The following is a 15,835-nucleotide window of genomic DNA, read 5'->3' on the forward strand; positions in this document are numbered from 1 at the left end:
GCCTCACCAGGGTCTTGACCTGACTGCAGTTTGGCGTCAGTGGGCAAATGCTCACCTTCACTGGCATGCTGGAGAAGTGTGCTCTTCACAGATTAATCCAGGTTTCAACTGTACCGGGCAGATGGCAGACAGTGTGTACGGTGTCGTGTGGGCGAGTGATTTTTATGTCAACGTTTTGAACAGAGTGCCCCATTGTGGTGGTGGGGTTATGGTATGGGCAGGCATAAGCTACGGACAACGAACACAATTGCATTTTATCGATGGCAATTTGGATGCACAGAGATACCGTGACAAGATCCTGAGGCCCATTGTGGTGCCCTTCATCTGCCGCCATCACCTCATGTTTCAGCTTGATAATGCACAGCCCCATGTCGAAAGGTCCCATGCATACTCAACAGACATGTCACGCATTAAGCCTGTTTGGGATGCTCTGGATCGACACATATGACAGTGTTCCAGTTCCTGCCATTATCCAGGAACTTCACATACACATTGAAGAGGAGTGGGACAACATTCCACAGGCCACAATCAACAGCCTGATAAACTCTATGCGAAGGAGATGTGTCTCGCCACATGAGGCATATGGTGGTCACACCAGTTACTGACTGGTTTTCTGATCCACGGCCCTACTTTTTTTTACGGTATCTGTGACCAACATAAGCATATCTGCATTCCCAGTCATGTGAAATCAATAGATTGGGGCCTAATTTATTTATTTAAATTGACTAATTTCCTTGTATGAACTATAACTCAGTAAAATCTTTGAAATTGTTGCATGTTGCGATTATATTTTTGTTCAGTATAATTTCTGTGAATCAAATGTGGAGTATTTTCTATACCTCCTTTACCAATAAAATGTTGGTTATATCGATATAGTTTGAACCTTCACAACTGGCCCAATGGACAGTGAACAGGTAAGTCTACACTCACATACAATCGTTGCAATGTTTTTTATAAACAGATACGATATCGATATGGAAAAATGCAAATTATAACGATACAGATTTTCCATATTGGTGCCCATCACTAGGTACACGTAATAATATTCAAGGTAATACTCAAGTTTTAATCTGCACCGGTCAGGAAACAACAAACATTAAAATTGGGGGTTGTGGACATAGGTCAGACAGCGAAAATGCGAGGAGAGAAAGCTGTAATAGGATGGGTGTAAATAACTCAAAGGGCCGTGGAGAACGTAACAAAGTCGTTACAACCCTCCAGATTTAATTTCCATCACAATTAATGCATTAGACAATTAGCCAGTTTCCCATCCATTCATATAGGGGACTTCAGGGCTGCGAACTAAATGAATCGGGCTATTAGCAGAACTGTTGGTCCGGAGCGCTCCCTAACTGCCAGCTGGCCTATTCATCTGTGGATTCAGACAGACGGTAGACTCTCCTCCATGTTTTACTACTGAAACTGCTAGAGAGCAAAACACTATAATCCACCATAATGGTAATCATTTCATCGTCTGCCACCGGACTGCATCCTTATTAACGTAGCAGCTGTGCGTACACTCTCCCGTCGGCCCTGGTCGACATAGAATTCCCGTCAGTTTCGCCCAGCTGCAATCTCCTCGAAATTACCCTTTGGCTGTCCCTGAAAACTATAGGAGAAATCACACCAAGGCAGGAAATTCAAGAGCGGGGCGAAAAAAATAAAAAAAATACATACCACACTTTTGAAGAGGTTACATTACTGAAAACACGACCAGATGTTCTATTATTAACAGAGGGGTTGAATTAATGATGGCGTGAGTGATGGAGGTGCACAGAGCAGGATCAAGAATCTCCCCGAGAGCGCAACACCTTGCCTGTTTCTCCCAGGGCTTTTTCAGAGTAGCATAGTGAATGGATGGGGCCCCATGCTGATAGTAGCCCTTCAGGGCTGGTAGTGGTGAGAGGGGTTGGGGGAAAGTCTTACCGCACGAGGTGTTGATGACATCCCGCAGCTCGGCGTATTTCCACTTGCTCAGGTCGTACTTCTTCACGCCACCGGCTTTAAGTGCCTGCACCTGTGAACCCCTGCAGTCTCGGCAAGCAAGGGAGAGAAGAGAGGAAGTCAATTTAATCGTAATTGAACATCTGACAGGTCCGAGCAGTGGGACGTCTCGGAATCCCAACTCGGATTGGCGCACCATAGTGCTGTGGTCATGTTCAGAAACTAAACTACTGGTAACAAATCAGAGAAGTTATCAAATGATAAGTTGGGAAAAAAGGGGGAAATCTGTCTGTAGGGTAGCCGGGCTGCAAGTATATGCCCATTTCACCCTATAACCTACTCCCTAGTCCCCACCCACTAGGGCTGTTCCCGACAACAACAAAAAAATAAAGTCTGGTCAAAATGTTAAAACGTGTATTTTTCCATGTGTTATACTAAAATCAACTATAAATGCATTGAGCTCATTGTTTGATGAAATAAGACAAATAACTCAAGAGTGAGCCAGAGATCAAGATAACCTGACCATCCTCTTCCCGCTCCTACTGGCTTTCGCAGGTTCTAATGTTTCTCTCCTGAAGTGGCTGGTAATACGCAACACAAGGAATCGGCAACCTTTCATGTGGAATTCCAATTTATCTTCCCATTTCTACCGATCTGTGTGCAAGTTATGGTTTTCATATGCACATTTTTGTGGAACAGTTTAATTCAATTTATAATAAGGTCTACATATCTCAAAATCATTGTCATTTATCAAAATTCTATCAAAATCTAAATGAAAATTATACAAACCTAAAAAGTAACTTATATTGCCATTTCCAACTACATAAAAATAGCCTATAAAGCCAACAAATAAAAACATTGTAGCCTGCAGGGAGAAAATATCCCGATAAAAATAAAAATTCTATAAATCACATTGGCTACATTGCAACAAATTTGAAACATTGTATCCATTGGGTCCCTCCAGAAGCCATTGCTAGCAAACTTGCAACATTATAAAATATTCTGGGCCAGTGAGCTCGGGACAAAGACAGCTGTAGGCTATTTGCGCAAGGGATAAAAAGTAATCAGGTAGGCCTATTTTATGATGTTTCCACTGGATCAGAGAGCTGGAAAGATTTTTCAAATACATTGTCATTCTCAATGGATGTAAAAACAGACTTCATTCGCTTGATGTTTGAGGTATAGAAAACATTACATTGAGAAGCTCCACAGCTCATTAGCGGTGGCGAGTTAAGCCAATCAAAAGTACCATCAGATCCCAAATGAGCACATTTCTATGCCTACATTTGCAGGCAGGCCAGGTATCCTATAGGCCTCATTCTATGCGTAATCAGGTGCGTGTCCTTATTCAAAATTGACAGGAGTGCTCAAAATAAAAGACAGTGACTAAATTGACAACATTTGTAAGTGGAATTAAATAAACCAAAACATTTCTCAAAAGTGTAGCATAGGTTGTGCACTCTACAAACAATGTGTCCACATCGACAGTGAGAACAGTAAAAGACTGGAATAATAACATATTGAATGCATTAACAGAAATAACCGTAACCAAACAAACATTGTAAAACAGAAATTATAGGAATTAATGGTAAATGTACTACTGGTGATATACGTAATGGAGAATTGATAGACACCAACTATTCACACAATGAAGTTATGAAAAAATGTATGTGCACAAATTTGCGTGAGAACGCGCATTCTGGAGAGATGTAAATTGTACATCTCAGCCACACTCCGCTTCTTTGACTGATGGGCGCGAATAAGACAGGTGTCTCGTGTGCCTATATATATATATATATATATATATATATATATTTCTTTTATACATAGTACCAGTCAAAAAGAGACACCTACTCATTCAAGTGTTTTTCTACATTTTTTGTACTATTTTCTACATTGTAGAGTAATAGTGAAGACATCAAAACTATGAATAAACACAATTGGGATCATATAGTAAACAAACAGGTGTTAAATCAAAATACATTTTATATTTGAGATTCTTCAAATAGGCACCCTTTGTCTTGACAGCTTTGCACACTCTTGCCATTCTCTCAACCAGCTTCACCAGGAATGCTTTTCCAAAAGTCTTGAAGGAGTTCCCACATATGCTAAGCACCACACACCGCTTCTTTGACTGTGCCATCCCCGTGGCCTCCACAACGGATTAGTCTCGGCCTCCACAACGGATTAGTCTCGGCCTCCACAACGGATTAGTCTCGGCCTCCACAACGGATTAGTCTCGACCTCCACAACGGATTAGGCTGCTTTTCCTTCACTCCGCGGTCCGGATCATACCAAACCACCTCAATTTGGTTGAGGTCGGGGGATTCTGGAGGCCAGGTCATCTGATGCAGCACTCCATCATTCTCATTTCTTGGTAAAATAACCCTTACACAGCCTGGAGGTGTGTTGGGTAATTATCCTGTTGAAAAACCAATGGCAGTCCCACTAAGCCCAAACCAGATGGGATGGCATATCACTGCAGAATCTTGTGGTAGCCATGCTGGAAAAGTGTGTTTTGAATTCTAAATAAATCACTGACAGTGTCACCATCAAAGCACCCCCACACCATAACACCTCCTCCTCCATGCTTTACGTGGGAAATACACATGCAGAGATCATCCGTTCACCCACACCGCATTTCACAAAGACATGGCGGTTGGAACCAAAAATCTCCAATTTGGACTCCAGACCAAAGGACACATTTCCACCAGTCTAATGTCCATTGCTTGTGTTTCTTGGCCCAAGCAAGTCTTTTCTTATTGTGTCCTTTAATGGAGGTATCTTTGCAGCAATTTGACCATGAAGGCCTGATTCACACAGTCTCCTCTAAACAGCTGATGTTGAGATGTGTCTGTTACTTGAACTCTGTAAAGCATTTATTTGGGCTGCAATTTGAGGCTGGTAACTAATGAACTCATCCTCTGCAGCAGAGGTAACTCTGCGTCTTCCATTCCTGTGGCGGTCATCATGAGAGCCATTTTCATCATAGCGCTTGATGCTTTTTACGACTGTACTTGATTAAACTTTCAAAGTTCTTTACATTTTCTGGATTGACTGACCTTTATGTCTTAAAGTAATGATGGACTGTCATTTCTCTTTGCCTATTTGAGCTGCTCTTGCCATAATATGGACTTAGTCTTTTACCAAATAGAGCTATGATCTGTATACCACCCCTACCTTGTCACAACACAACTGATTGGCTCAAACGCATTAAGGAAAGAAATTCCAAAAATACATTTTTAATGCCGCACACCTGTTAATTGAAATTAATTCCAGGTGACTACCTCATGAAGCTGGTTGAGAGAATTCCAAGAATGTGCAAAGCTGTCATCAAGGCAAAGGGTGGCTATTTGAAGAATCTCAAATATAAAATATATTTAGATTTGTTTAATACTTTTCCATATGTGTTACTTCATAGTTTTGATGTCTTCACTATTAATCGGCAATGTAGAAAATAGTAAAATAAGGAAAAACCCTTGAATTAGTTGACCAACAGTCTATCGACCAAACAATTGATCAGTCGACAAATTGGGGTCAGCCCTACCACCCACCCACCCTGAATCAGTGTGTTCCTGGGCTTACTTAACCTCTCTAGGGTAGGGGGCAGTATTTTCACGACCGGATGAAAAACGTACCCAAATTAAACGATCTACTACTCGGGCCCAGGAACTAGAATATGCATATTAGTAGATTTGGATAGAAAACACTGAAGTTTCTAAAACTGTTTGAATGATGTCTGTGAGTATAACAGAACTCATATGGCAGGCAAAAAAACCTGAGAAAAATCTAACCAGGAAGTGAGAATTCTGGTGCTTGTAGTCCTTTCAAGTCATTGCCAATCGAACACACAGTGAGTTAGGGTCCATTTTGCACTTCCTAAGGCTTCCACTAGATGTCAACAGTCTTTAGAAAGTTGTTGGAGGCGTCTATGATGAACAGAGACTGAACAGAGACTGAACAAGAAGGCTGGGAAGTTGGTGACCCAGGGAAGGACATCAGTTCATTGACGCGCATTCACGTGCACGGTAGCTGTGTTCCAAAACGTTTTTCAAGACACTGGAACCGTCCCGTTGGAATATTACTGAAGTTTCACATTCTAAAGGCCCTAAGGATTTATGCTTTACAACGTTTGACATGTTTGAACGAACGAAAATCTAATTTTTTTAAACTTTTCTTCGTGACATTTTCCGCGTGCTTCCTACATTTGGAGTAGCTGAACTGAACGCGCGAACAACAAGGAGCTATTTGGACATAAATTATGGAGTTTATCGAACAAAACAACATTTATTGTGGACCTGGGATTCCTGGAAGTGCCTTCTGATGAAGATCAAAGGTAAGTGAATATTTATAACGGTATTTAATATTTTAGATGACTCCAAAATGGCGGGTATCTGTATTGCCTAGTGTATTTTTCTGAGCGCAGTACTCAGATTATTGTAAAGTGTGCTTTCCCAGTAAAGTTATTTTGAAATCTTTCACAGCGTTAGCATAAAGGAGATGTTCATCTATAATTCTTTGAATGACAGTTTAATATTTTATCAACGTTTATGACAAGTATTTTTGTAAATTATAGTGCTGATTCACTGGTAGTATTGGAGGCAAAATATTTTCTGAACGTCACGCGCCAATGTAAAATGCTGTTTTTAGATATAAATATGAACTTGATCGAACAAAAAATGCATGTATTGTGTAACATGATGTCCTACGAGTGTCATCTGATGAAGATCGTCAAAGGTTAATGCTTCATTTAGCTGTGTTTTGGGTATTTGTGATGCATGCTAGTTACTTGGAAATGGCTGTGTGGTTTTTTGTGTCTATGTACTATCCTAACATAATCTAATGTTTTGCTTTTGCTGTAAAGCTTTTTTGAAATCGGACAACGTGGTTCGATTCAGGAGAAGTGTATCTATAAAATGGTGTAAAATAGTCCTATGTTTGAGAACTTTGAATTATGACATTTTGTGGTTTTAAATTTGGCGCTCTGATTTTTCACTGGCTGTTGAATAGTGTGGGACGATTGCGTCCCACCTACCCTAGAGAGGTTAAGCACCGCCTGCAGCCCTTCCCTACCCTCCTGCAGCGCTCTGCTGAGACCTCTAATTCAATAACCCGGCAGGCAGGACTTGGCCCCTATTTACGGGTGGCCCTCCAGGTCTGTAAGGGCATCTATGGGTGATAAGAGAATTATATAATAAAGGTAAATGAATAAAGAATCCGACCCTGTCACGTAACCAATTAGTAATGCAATTAGTTAAGTTAGTTAATTAGCAATTAGTTATGTAGCATGTATAATGAATATTTAAGGTACTAATCGAAAGGCCCATAAGGTCTAGTAGAAGACCCGGGAGGAAGGGAAATGTGTGTGTGTGTTAGTTAGCCTAATGGAACTGTAGACATGTGTGTGACCCGACCTGAAGAGGCTTGGAAGAAACAGGGAGTAACCTTCAAGGTTCCCCTAATCTCGGGGGAAAGGAACAGGTAGCGCTGGATTGTGATTAACAGTGGTGAGAAGTCCGGGGAGGGATACTATTCACCTACTGTTCGTGTGTATGGGTGTGCGTAGGATATCTACTGTTTGTGTGGAGGTATGTGCGTAAGCGGTGAGGTAGCATAAAATATACTTCTTTGTGTAATGTACTTCAGAACGTTCTCTGAATAAACTGTACAAACCTTTTGCAGAGTCTTTGCCTAATTATTAACCCATTGTTTTACAAACCTTGGGAATTAGTCAAGGCTTATTGATTGTTAATTATTATCATTGGGATAGAAAAATTCCCATAACAATGGGCCAAGGCTTTGGGACACTGTAGAGGGATCCTTGGGTGTTCTGGTGCTAATCCAATAGCGGACAATAAACTAACCTCATGGGAGAAGGGCCAGCCTGGGCAGATAATAGAGCGACAGAAAGATGACAGGGAGAGACAGTGGAGCGTGTGGTGGTGACAGCTCGTGGGGCTGAGTGCTGGATAATTAAGATGTCACCCCCTCAAAGTGCTCCTGGGGTAACAGGGATTGATGGTGAGATAGAGAGTCTGAGAGGTGTTGGCCAACGTTGAAGGGATTAAGAGCTACTGTAACAAGGGCTTACAAAAGAGTGCCTACTGAAGATGAGGCGAGCAACTCTGATGGATGTCATGCCTTTAAGGAAGTTAGTTGTGTTCAAAGTGCTATAGCTGTTGTCAAACCACAGCGGACACAAAATCAGATTTTATCCTAAAATAGACACACACACACACACACACACACACACACACACACACACACACACACACACACACACACACACACACACACACAATCTGATTTCAAGATACAATACATTTAACAAGATAACACCCTTGGCAAAAATGTCTTCATTTCCCATTGCTCACTAGGATTTTAAACTATTTTATAATGAACAAAACAATGATTTTCGGAAATTATTTGTTTGATTAATTTGGGTGATTCTGGTGATTGTGTATCTGGCAACAAACCATTTATCGCCATTACCACCAAGCCAGAAGTTGACATTTCCAGGGCCATTTCCTCCCTATAAACACAATAATACCAGTGTACAAAAATTACTGAACATTGTCTCTGAATCATACATATTCATACACAGGTAACTGCCAAAATAAAGGAAACAATTGAGTAAATGAGGGATACAAAGTACATAGGTTGTTATCAATAAAACGTCACAATATGGTGCAGAGCGTTCAATTTGGCTGCTGGGGGGCAAGAAGACCCCAGCTCCACTAAAACCATTGATAACTACGTGCCATTTTCATAGGAGTTTAATTTTATAAATATTTGGTTTTATTTTCATCACCTCTTAATGAGCATAGTCAGATATATATTTTTTATTATTCCATGCAAAATGGTGACGTTTTATTGATAACGACCTATTGCAAGCAGGTGCTTCAACAGACGTGTGGTTCCTGAGTTAATTAAGCAATTAACATCCCATCATGCTTAGGGTCATGTATAAAAATGCCCAGTTGCCAATTGTTTTGGCTACCATGATCTCAGTGACTTTGAAAGAGGGGTCTCAAAGGAGCATAGGGGGTTTAAAATGTGCGTGTGTGTCTCAGTCACCAGATTTTAACCCAATAGAACACTTATGGAAGATTCTGGACTGACGCCTGAGACAGCATTTTCCACCACCATCAACAAAGCACACAACATATCTTGGTGTCGCATCCCTCCAAAAGAGTTCTAGACACTTGTATAACAAGGCACATTGAAGCTGTTCGCCCTATTAAAATACACTATGTTGGTGTTTCACCTGTATCTGTAATAGTATTCCCCATTAGTCACGGAGACCAGGGAGGCTTCCACTAAGAGCTGTGTGTGCAGCCATCTGATACGTGATGTCAGCGCATGTTGTGACAGTCTCACACTGTGTTGACACCTGTGAGCGGTGGAAGATGCTTAACTGTATCCCTCAGTGAGCAGTCGTGAAGAAGTCACCTGATGAGCGAACAGGTAACCTGTAGGTCAGGTGTTCAGGAAACACAGATACTACTCTGTTCCAACTGTAACTAACCATGACTAAACCTATCATCTCTATGACGGTAGGTGCTACTGATATCATTACTGGAGTGTTAAGACTGAGTACTAACTAGTTATTAAGTCCTGTCACCAACGGTGGTTAGGAGTTAGTTCTACAGTACATCTCAACTGTGTAGTTGATTAGTTTAGAGGGGAATGAGCATTGTGTGTTTGTTCAAGTAATTGTGCAAAGCTAGCTATCAAAGATACAATAGGAATGGAAAATACATGTTTTCCATGTCAATAAGAACAAATACAATGTATGAAAAAAGCCATAGAATATACATTGTGAATGCCTGGAGATGTTGATGTCCATCAGCACTGCAACCAGAGGATATGGTATGATTAGACTGGGGCAACAGAAAAACCATCAGAAGCTGATTGGAATGACCTATTATACATTCCTGTTTAGATTTGGCACACAGTGGTCATGGTCATATGTTTGCGACAGGCTAATTATCAGACGTGCTTATCCCCTGGCCCTGTTTATTCATGCCCTGGGCGGGGAACACAATGGCGGATTGAATCATGACTGGAACGCAGTGTAATTTGGTTCTATCCAATGTGAAGAATTAGATAATTAGCGTATTGTTTATGATGGCTTTGCATGGATTGGTATAATCCTGGATCTAGGTTGATGAAAGATTAGATGAGGTTGAAATGGAGGATTAATGGGTTGTGTTAGGTTACTGGAAGGAAGCAGGAGGCTAAGCTGTTGGCTAATGTCTTACATGACTCTCACTGTGTTTGGATAGAGACCTGAGAAAGACCCATTGCTGGGAGAGGGGAGAACAAGAGGAGGAGAAAAGAGGTTACATATGCATGCAGTGGACAGGCGTAGTCTCCTTATGGACCTAAGAAATACAACAGCTATTTTTATTTGACGTGTTGAATCCTTTCAGCTCCTATTAAAACATTTCTGGGTTAAACAACAACCTTGGTGAGGCCCTGTAAAATCCTAATCTAGGGCTTGAGTATTGACACATGACAATATAATCATACTAACATACAGAAATACCCACTTATCTGTCCATCTATATGTGTACCTGCGAAGACTGGGGTCCATCTGGGCCTCGTCGTTGATGAGATCGGCTTCACTCTGGGCGATCCTCATGGCCAGCTCTCTGTCTCTCCTCTCCTGCTCCAACAAGGCCGATCGCTGGACGTCCTGCTCCCGCTCCAGCGCTATCTGGATGTCCATCTCCACCTGAACACAAACACACGTTCATCATCGTCACTGCATCATAATTCTCAACATCTCCATCGCATCATCATGAGTCGTTCATCTACAGGGCATACAATCCCTATATGAAAACCGTTATTGATGTGAAGCATCACTAGAGCAAAGAATAGACTATCATTATCACTAGGCCTCGACTTTCAAAAAGTTGAAATTTAAAAAGTTAGGAAGAGTATTTATTAAATGCCATAGATTCACATTTTCATAGTGATTGACCGAACACGCCACTTTTAATCTTCAAACAAAGCCAGTAAACACAACTCGGATGTTGTTCTTCTCACACTTTTCAGGGGAGAAATTCAGAGACCTCTGTAGCCAGACATTAGAGCAGGGCCAGGGGCTGAGGGGCTGTGCCGGGCCAACTCTACCCCATCAGTCTCTGTCCTGGGGAGCGATGGAGCCTCGATTAGCCCTGAGTGGCAGGAGGAGAACAATAACATGGCCTGCGTGTGGTAAGGCCTGATTAGATATATTATCCTGGTTGTAGCAGCTGCTAATGAGTCTCTCCCTGTGATTTCGCATCTAGACGACGCAGAAGAGCACCCAGCAGACAGAAGAGCCACCCAGCAGACAGAAGAGCACCCAGCAGACAGAAGAGCACCCAGCAGACAGAAGAGCACCCAGCAGACAGAAGAGCACCCAGCAGACAGAAGAGCACCCAGCAGACAGAAGAGCACCCAGCAGACAGAAGAGCACCCAGCAGACAGAAGTGCATCCAGCAGACAGAAGAGCACCCAGCAGACAGAAGAGCACCCAGCAGACAGAAGAGCACCCAGCAGACAGAAGAGCACCCAGCAGACAGAAGAGCACCCAGCAGACAGAAGTGCATCCAGCAGACAGAAGAGCACCCAGCAGACAGAAGAGCACCCAGCAGACAGAAGAGCACCCAGCAGACAGAAGAGCACCCAGCAGACAGAAGAGCACCCAGCAGACAGAAGAGCACCCAGCAGACAGAAGAGCACCCAGCAGACAGAAGAGCACCCAGCAGACAGAAGAGCACCCAGCAGACAGAAGAGCACCCAGCAGACAGAAGAGCACCCAGCAGACAGAAGAGCACCCAGCAGACAGAAGTGCATCCAGCAGACAGAAGAGCACCCAGCAGACAGAAGAGCACCCAGCAGACAGAAGAGCACCCAGCAGACAGAAGAGCACCCAGCAGACAGAAGAGCACCCAGCAGACAGAAGAGCACCCAGCAGACAGAAGAGCACCCAGCAGACAGAAGTGCATCCAGCAGACAGAAGAGCACCCAGCAGACAGAAGAGCACCCAGCAGACAGAAGAGCACCCAGCAGACAGAAGAGCACCCAGCAGACAGAAGAGCACCCAGCAGACAGAAGAGCACCCAGCAGACAGAAGAGCACCCAGCAGACAGAAGAGCACCCAGCAGACAGAAGAGCACTCAGCAGACAACCGCAAAAACAACTTCATCAGAGACTAAAGGTCAGTGGGAACTCTTAAGACGTTATGAGGAAGTTGGAGGGCTGTTTATCGGAGGGCTGTTTAATAGCTCGCTGTTTATCGGAGGGCTGTCTAGGTAGGCAGCAAAGAAAGCTGGAGAGGGAGAAACAGATTTTTGCTGTTCTAGACAAATTCTGAGAAGTTGCAGAGGAAACCTTTGAGGTAGGTTGAGCTAAGGCTCTTGTGGACGTAAGAGAGAGGCTTCAGAAACTCATAACTGATGAAAGCTTTGTGTGTGAAACGGACTGCTAAAGGCAACAGATATGTGAATATCAATGCTGGGCTGGGTTGAGCTGAAAAGAGCAGACATGAGTGCTTCTGCTTGAGGTGCATTCATTGACCTAGCATCAGTACTCCTAGGACTCCTAGACTAGCAGGAGAGGTTTTATCAGGCCTGGGCCTTTACCCCTGGTAGATTAGAGACAGTGTAGTGGTGGTGACCTCCAGGAGAGAATCACCAAGGCGATAATAGGAGGGTAGAGGAAGACGCAAAAGGGGGTGGAGAGGGAAAGAATAGGAGGGCAGGGAAAAAGGAAGGGCTGGTGGGTTGAGGGGCTCCAGCAGTCTAAGGCACTGCATCTCAATGCTAGAGGTGTCACTACAGACACCCTGGTTCGAATCCAGGCTGTATCACAACTGGCCGTGATTGGGAGTCCCATAGGGCGGCGCACAATTGGCCAAGCATCGTCCGGGTGTGGCCGTCATTGTAAATAAGAATTTGTTCTTCACTGACTTGCCTAGTTAAATAAAAACAGGATTGCAGGAAAAAAAGGGAGGGCTGGTGGGTTGAGAGGGAGAGAACAGGATTGTAGGGACTAGAGAACAGTAGAGCAAGAAAATAGAAAACTGGCGAGAGAGAGAGCGAGAGAGATACATTTTCCACTTCATATTACACTAACTAGGCTACTTTTAATTTAAAAGTTTTAATTGGTTAGTCCGTCGTGCCCGCTCTCGCTATAATGAACGATATGCATCTTCGAGCGATCTGTTGATAGGATAGGCTCCAAATGAAATTGTATTTGTCACATGCGCCGAATACCTTACTGTGAAATGCTTACTTACAAGCCCTTAACCAACAATGCAGTTCAAGAAATAGAGTTAGTAAATATTTTCTTAACTAATGTAAAAAATAAATAATCTAAAAATAACACAAGAAAATTACATTACAATAACGAGGCTATATACAGGGGGTACCGGTACCGAGTCAATGTGCGGGGGTAAAGCATAGTGACTATGCATAGATAATAAACAGCGAGTAGCGTAAAAACAATGGGGGGGGGGGGGGATGTAAATAGGCAGTATGACCTTTGATTAATTGTTCAGTCGTTTTATGGCAGAAGCTGTTAAGGAGCCTTTTGTGGTCCTAGACTTGGCGTTCCGGTACCGCTTGCCTATGACTTGGGTGACTGGAGTCTGACAATGTTTGGGGCCTTTCTCTGACACCACCTAGTATATAGGTCCTGGATGTCAGGAAGCTTGGCCCCATTGATTTACTGGGCCGTATGCACTACCCTCCGTAGCGCCTTACGGTCAAATGCCGAGCAGTTGCCATACCAGGCGGTGATGCAACCGGTCAGGATGCTCTAAATGGTGAAGCTGTATTATGTTTTGTGGATCTGGGGACCCATGTAAAATCTTTTCAGTCTCTTGAGGGTGGAAAGTTGTTGTCGTGCTCTCTTCACAACTGTCTTGGTGTGTTTGGACCATGATAGTTTGTTGGCGATGTGGACACCAAGGAACTTGAAACTCTCGACCCGCTCCACTTCAGCCCCATCAACGTTAATGGGGGCTTGTTCGGCTCGCCTTTTCCTATAGTCCATGGTCAGATCCTTTGTCTTACTCACATTGAGGGAGAGGTTGTTGTCCTGGCACCACACTGCCAGGTCTCTGACCTCCTCCCTATAGGCTGTCTCATTGTTGTCGGTGATCAGGCCTACCACTGTTGTGTAATCTGCAAACTTATTGATGGTGTTGAAGTTGTGCTTGGCCACACAGTCGTTGGTGAACAGGGAGTACAGGAGGGGAGTGAGCACGCACCCCTGAGGGGCCCCAGTGTTGACGATCAACGTAGCAGATGTGTTGTTGCCTACCCTTACCACCTGGGGGCGGCTCGTCAGGAAGACCAGGATCCAGTTGCAGATGGAGATGTTTAGTCCCAGGATCCTTAGCTTAGTGATGAGCTTTGAGGGCACTATGGTGTTGAACGCTAAGCTGTAGTCAATGAACAGCATTCTCACATAGGTGTTCCTTTTGTCCACGTGGGAAAAAGCAGTATGGAGTGCGACTGACATTGCGTCATTCGAGGGGATGGCTAATTTTGGACCCTTATTTTGGACCCAAAATTGTCGCCTGCCTTCCCGCTTTTGGGACAACGACTCCCATTGTTAGTGTGGAGACATTAGCATCTCGTCATACAGATCTCTGGTTGCAGTCTAATTTCTTTACACGGAGGAGGGAGAGAGCATGATGCTTGTGGATTAGCACATCCCATGTAACATAGCTGAATTCAGAAAAAAGTGGGCCATCATATAAAAACTGGGAAAGCTTAATCCGTGTTTATTCCTTGGTCTAACAAGTGAAAATCAAAACTATTGTCACTAAGCCCTTGCAGAGGAACCACATGATCAAAATCATATCACTTCACTCGTGTGACATTAAGGGGGGCAGAGCAAGCTTCTAACAGGGAGCTCACCCTGCGAAGAATACTTTTTTCTATTTTGATGTTAAGGTTATAAAACGGTCATAAACGGTCATAAAACGGCCATATCATCGGATGGGGCCGCAGTGTCTCCTGACCCCTCCTGGCTCAGCCTCCAGTATTTATGCTGCTGTAGTTTATGTGTCGGGGGGCTAGGGTCAGTCTGTTATATCTGGAGTATTTCTCCTGTCTTATCCGGTGTCCTGTGTGAATTTAAGTATGCTCTCTCTAATTCTCTCTTTCTCTCTCGGAGGACCTGAGCCCTAGGACCATGCCTCAGGACTACCTGGCATGATGACTCCTTGCTGTCCCCAGTCCACCTGGCCATGCTGCTGCTCCAGTTTCAACTGTTCTGCCTGCGGCTATGGAACCCTGACCTGTTCACCGGACGTGCTACCTGTCCCAGACCTGCTGTTTTCAACTCTCTAGAGACAGCAGGAGCGGTAGAGATACTCTCAATGATCGGCTATGAAAAAGCCAACTGACATTTACTCAAGGTGCTGACTTGTTTCACCCTCAACAACTATTGTGATTATTATTATTTGACCATGCTGGTCATTTATGAACATTTGAACATCTTGGCCATGTTCTGTTATAATCTCCACCCAGCAGAGCCAGAAGAGGACTGGCCACCCCTCATAGCCTGGTTCCTCTCTAGGTTTCTTCCGAGGTTTTGGCCTTTCTAGGGAGTTTTTCCTAGCCACCGTGCTTCTACACCTGCATTACTTGCTGTTTGGGGTTTTAGGCTGGGTTTCTGTACAGCACTTTGAGATATCAGCTGATGTAAGAAGGGCATTTGAAATAAATTTGATTTGATTTGATAAATAATGCACTGTGCAAAACTGTGATGTAAATGTAAATACCATGTACTGGTGCATCAAAATAAATAAAAAGTTGCCAATATTATGTTAAAATGTTATAATTTTCTTTGTCCCGCTTTATCAACCATAGCTAGCTAAAGT

The 15,835-nt window shown here is 43.4% G+C and overlaps 1 protein-coding gene across 1 annotated transcript in view; it reads right to left on the reverse strand.

Annotated features, from left to right (window-relative positions):
* Positions 1-15,835, reverse strand: part of LOC106565365 (unconventional myosin-VI) — a 126,679-nt gene that overhangs the window by 9,621 nt on the left and 101,223 nt on the right. Inside the window, exons 28-29 of the mRNA XM_014132524.3 lie at positions 10,524-10,684; positions 1,927-2,027 (exon numbers count right to left, since the gene is read on the reverse strand). Coding sequence (XP_013987999.2) covers positions 1,927-2,027; positions 10,524-10,684 — 262 coding nt within the window. The remainder of the gene's footprint in view (positions 1-1,926; positions 2,028-10,523; positions 10,685-15,835) is intronic.

The sequence above is a fragment of the Salmo salar genome, chromosome 01, assembly GCF_965601325.2.
Source record: "Salmo salar chromosome 01, fSalSal1, whole genome shotgun sequence".
Lineage (NCBI taxonomy): Eukaryota > Metazoa > Chordata > Actinopteri > Salmoniformes > Salmonidae > Salmo > Salmo salar.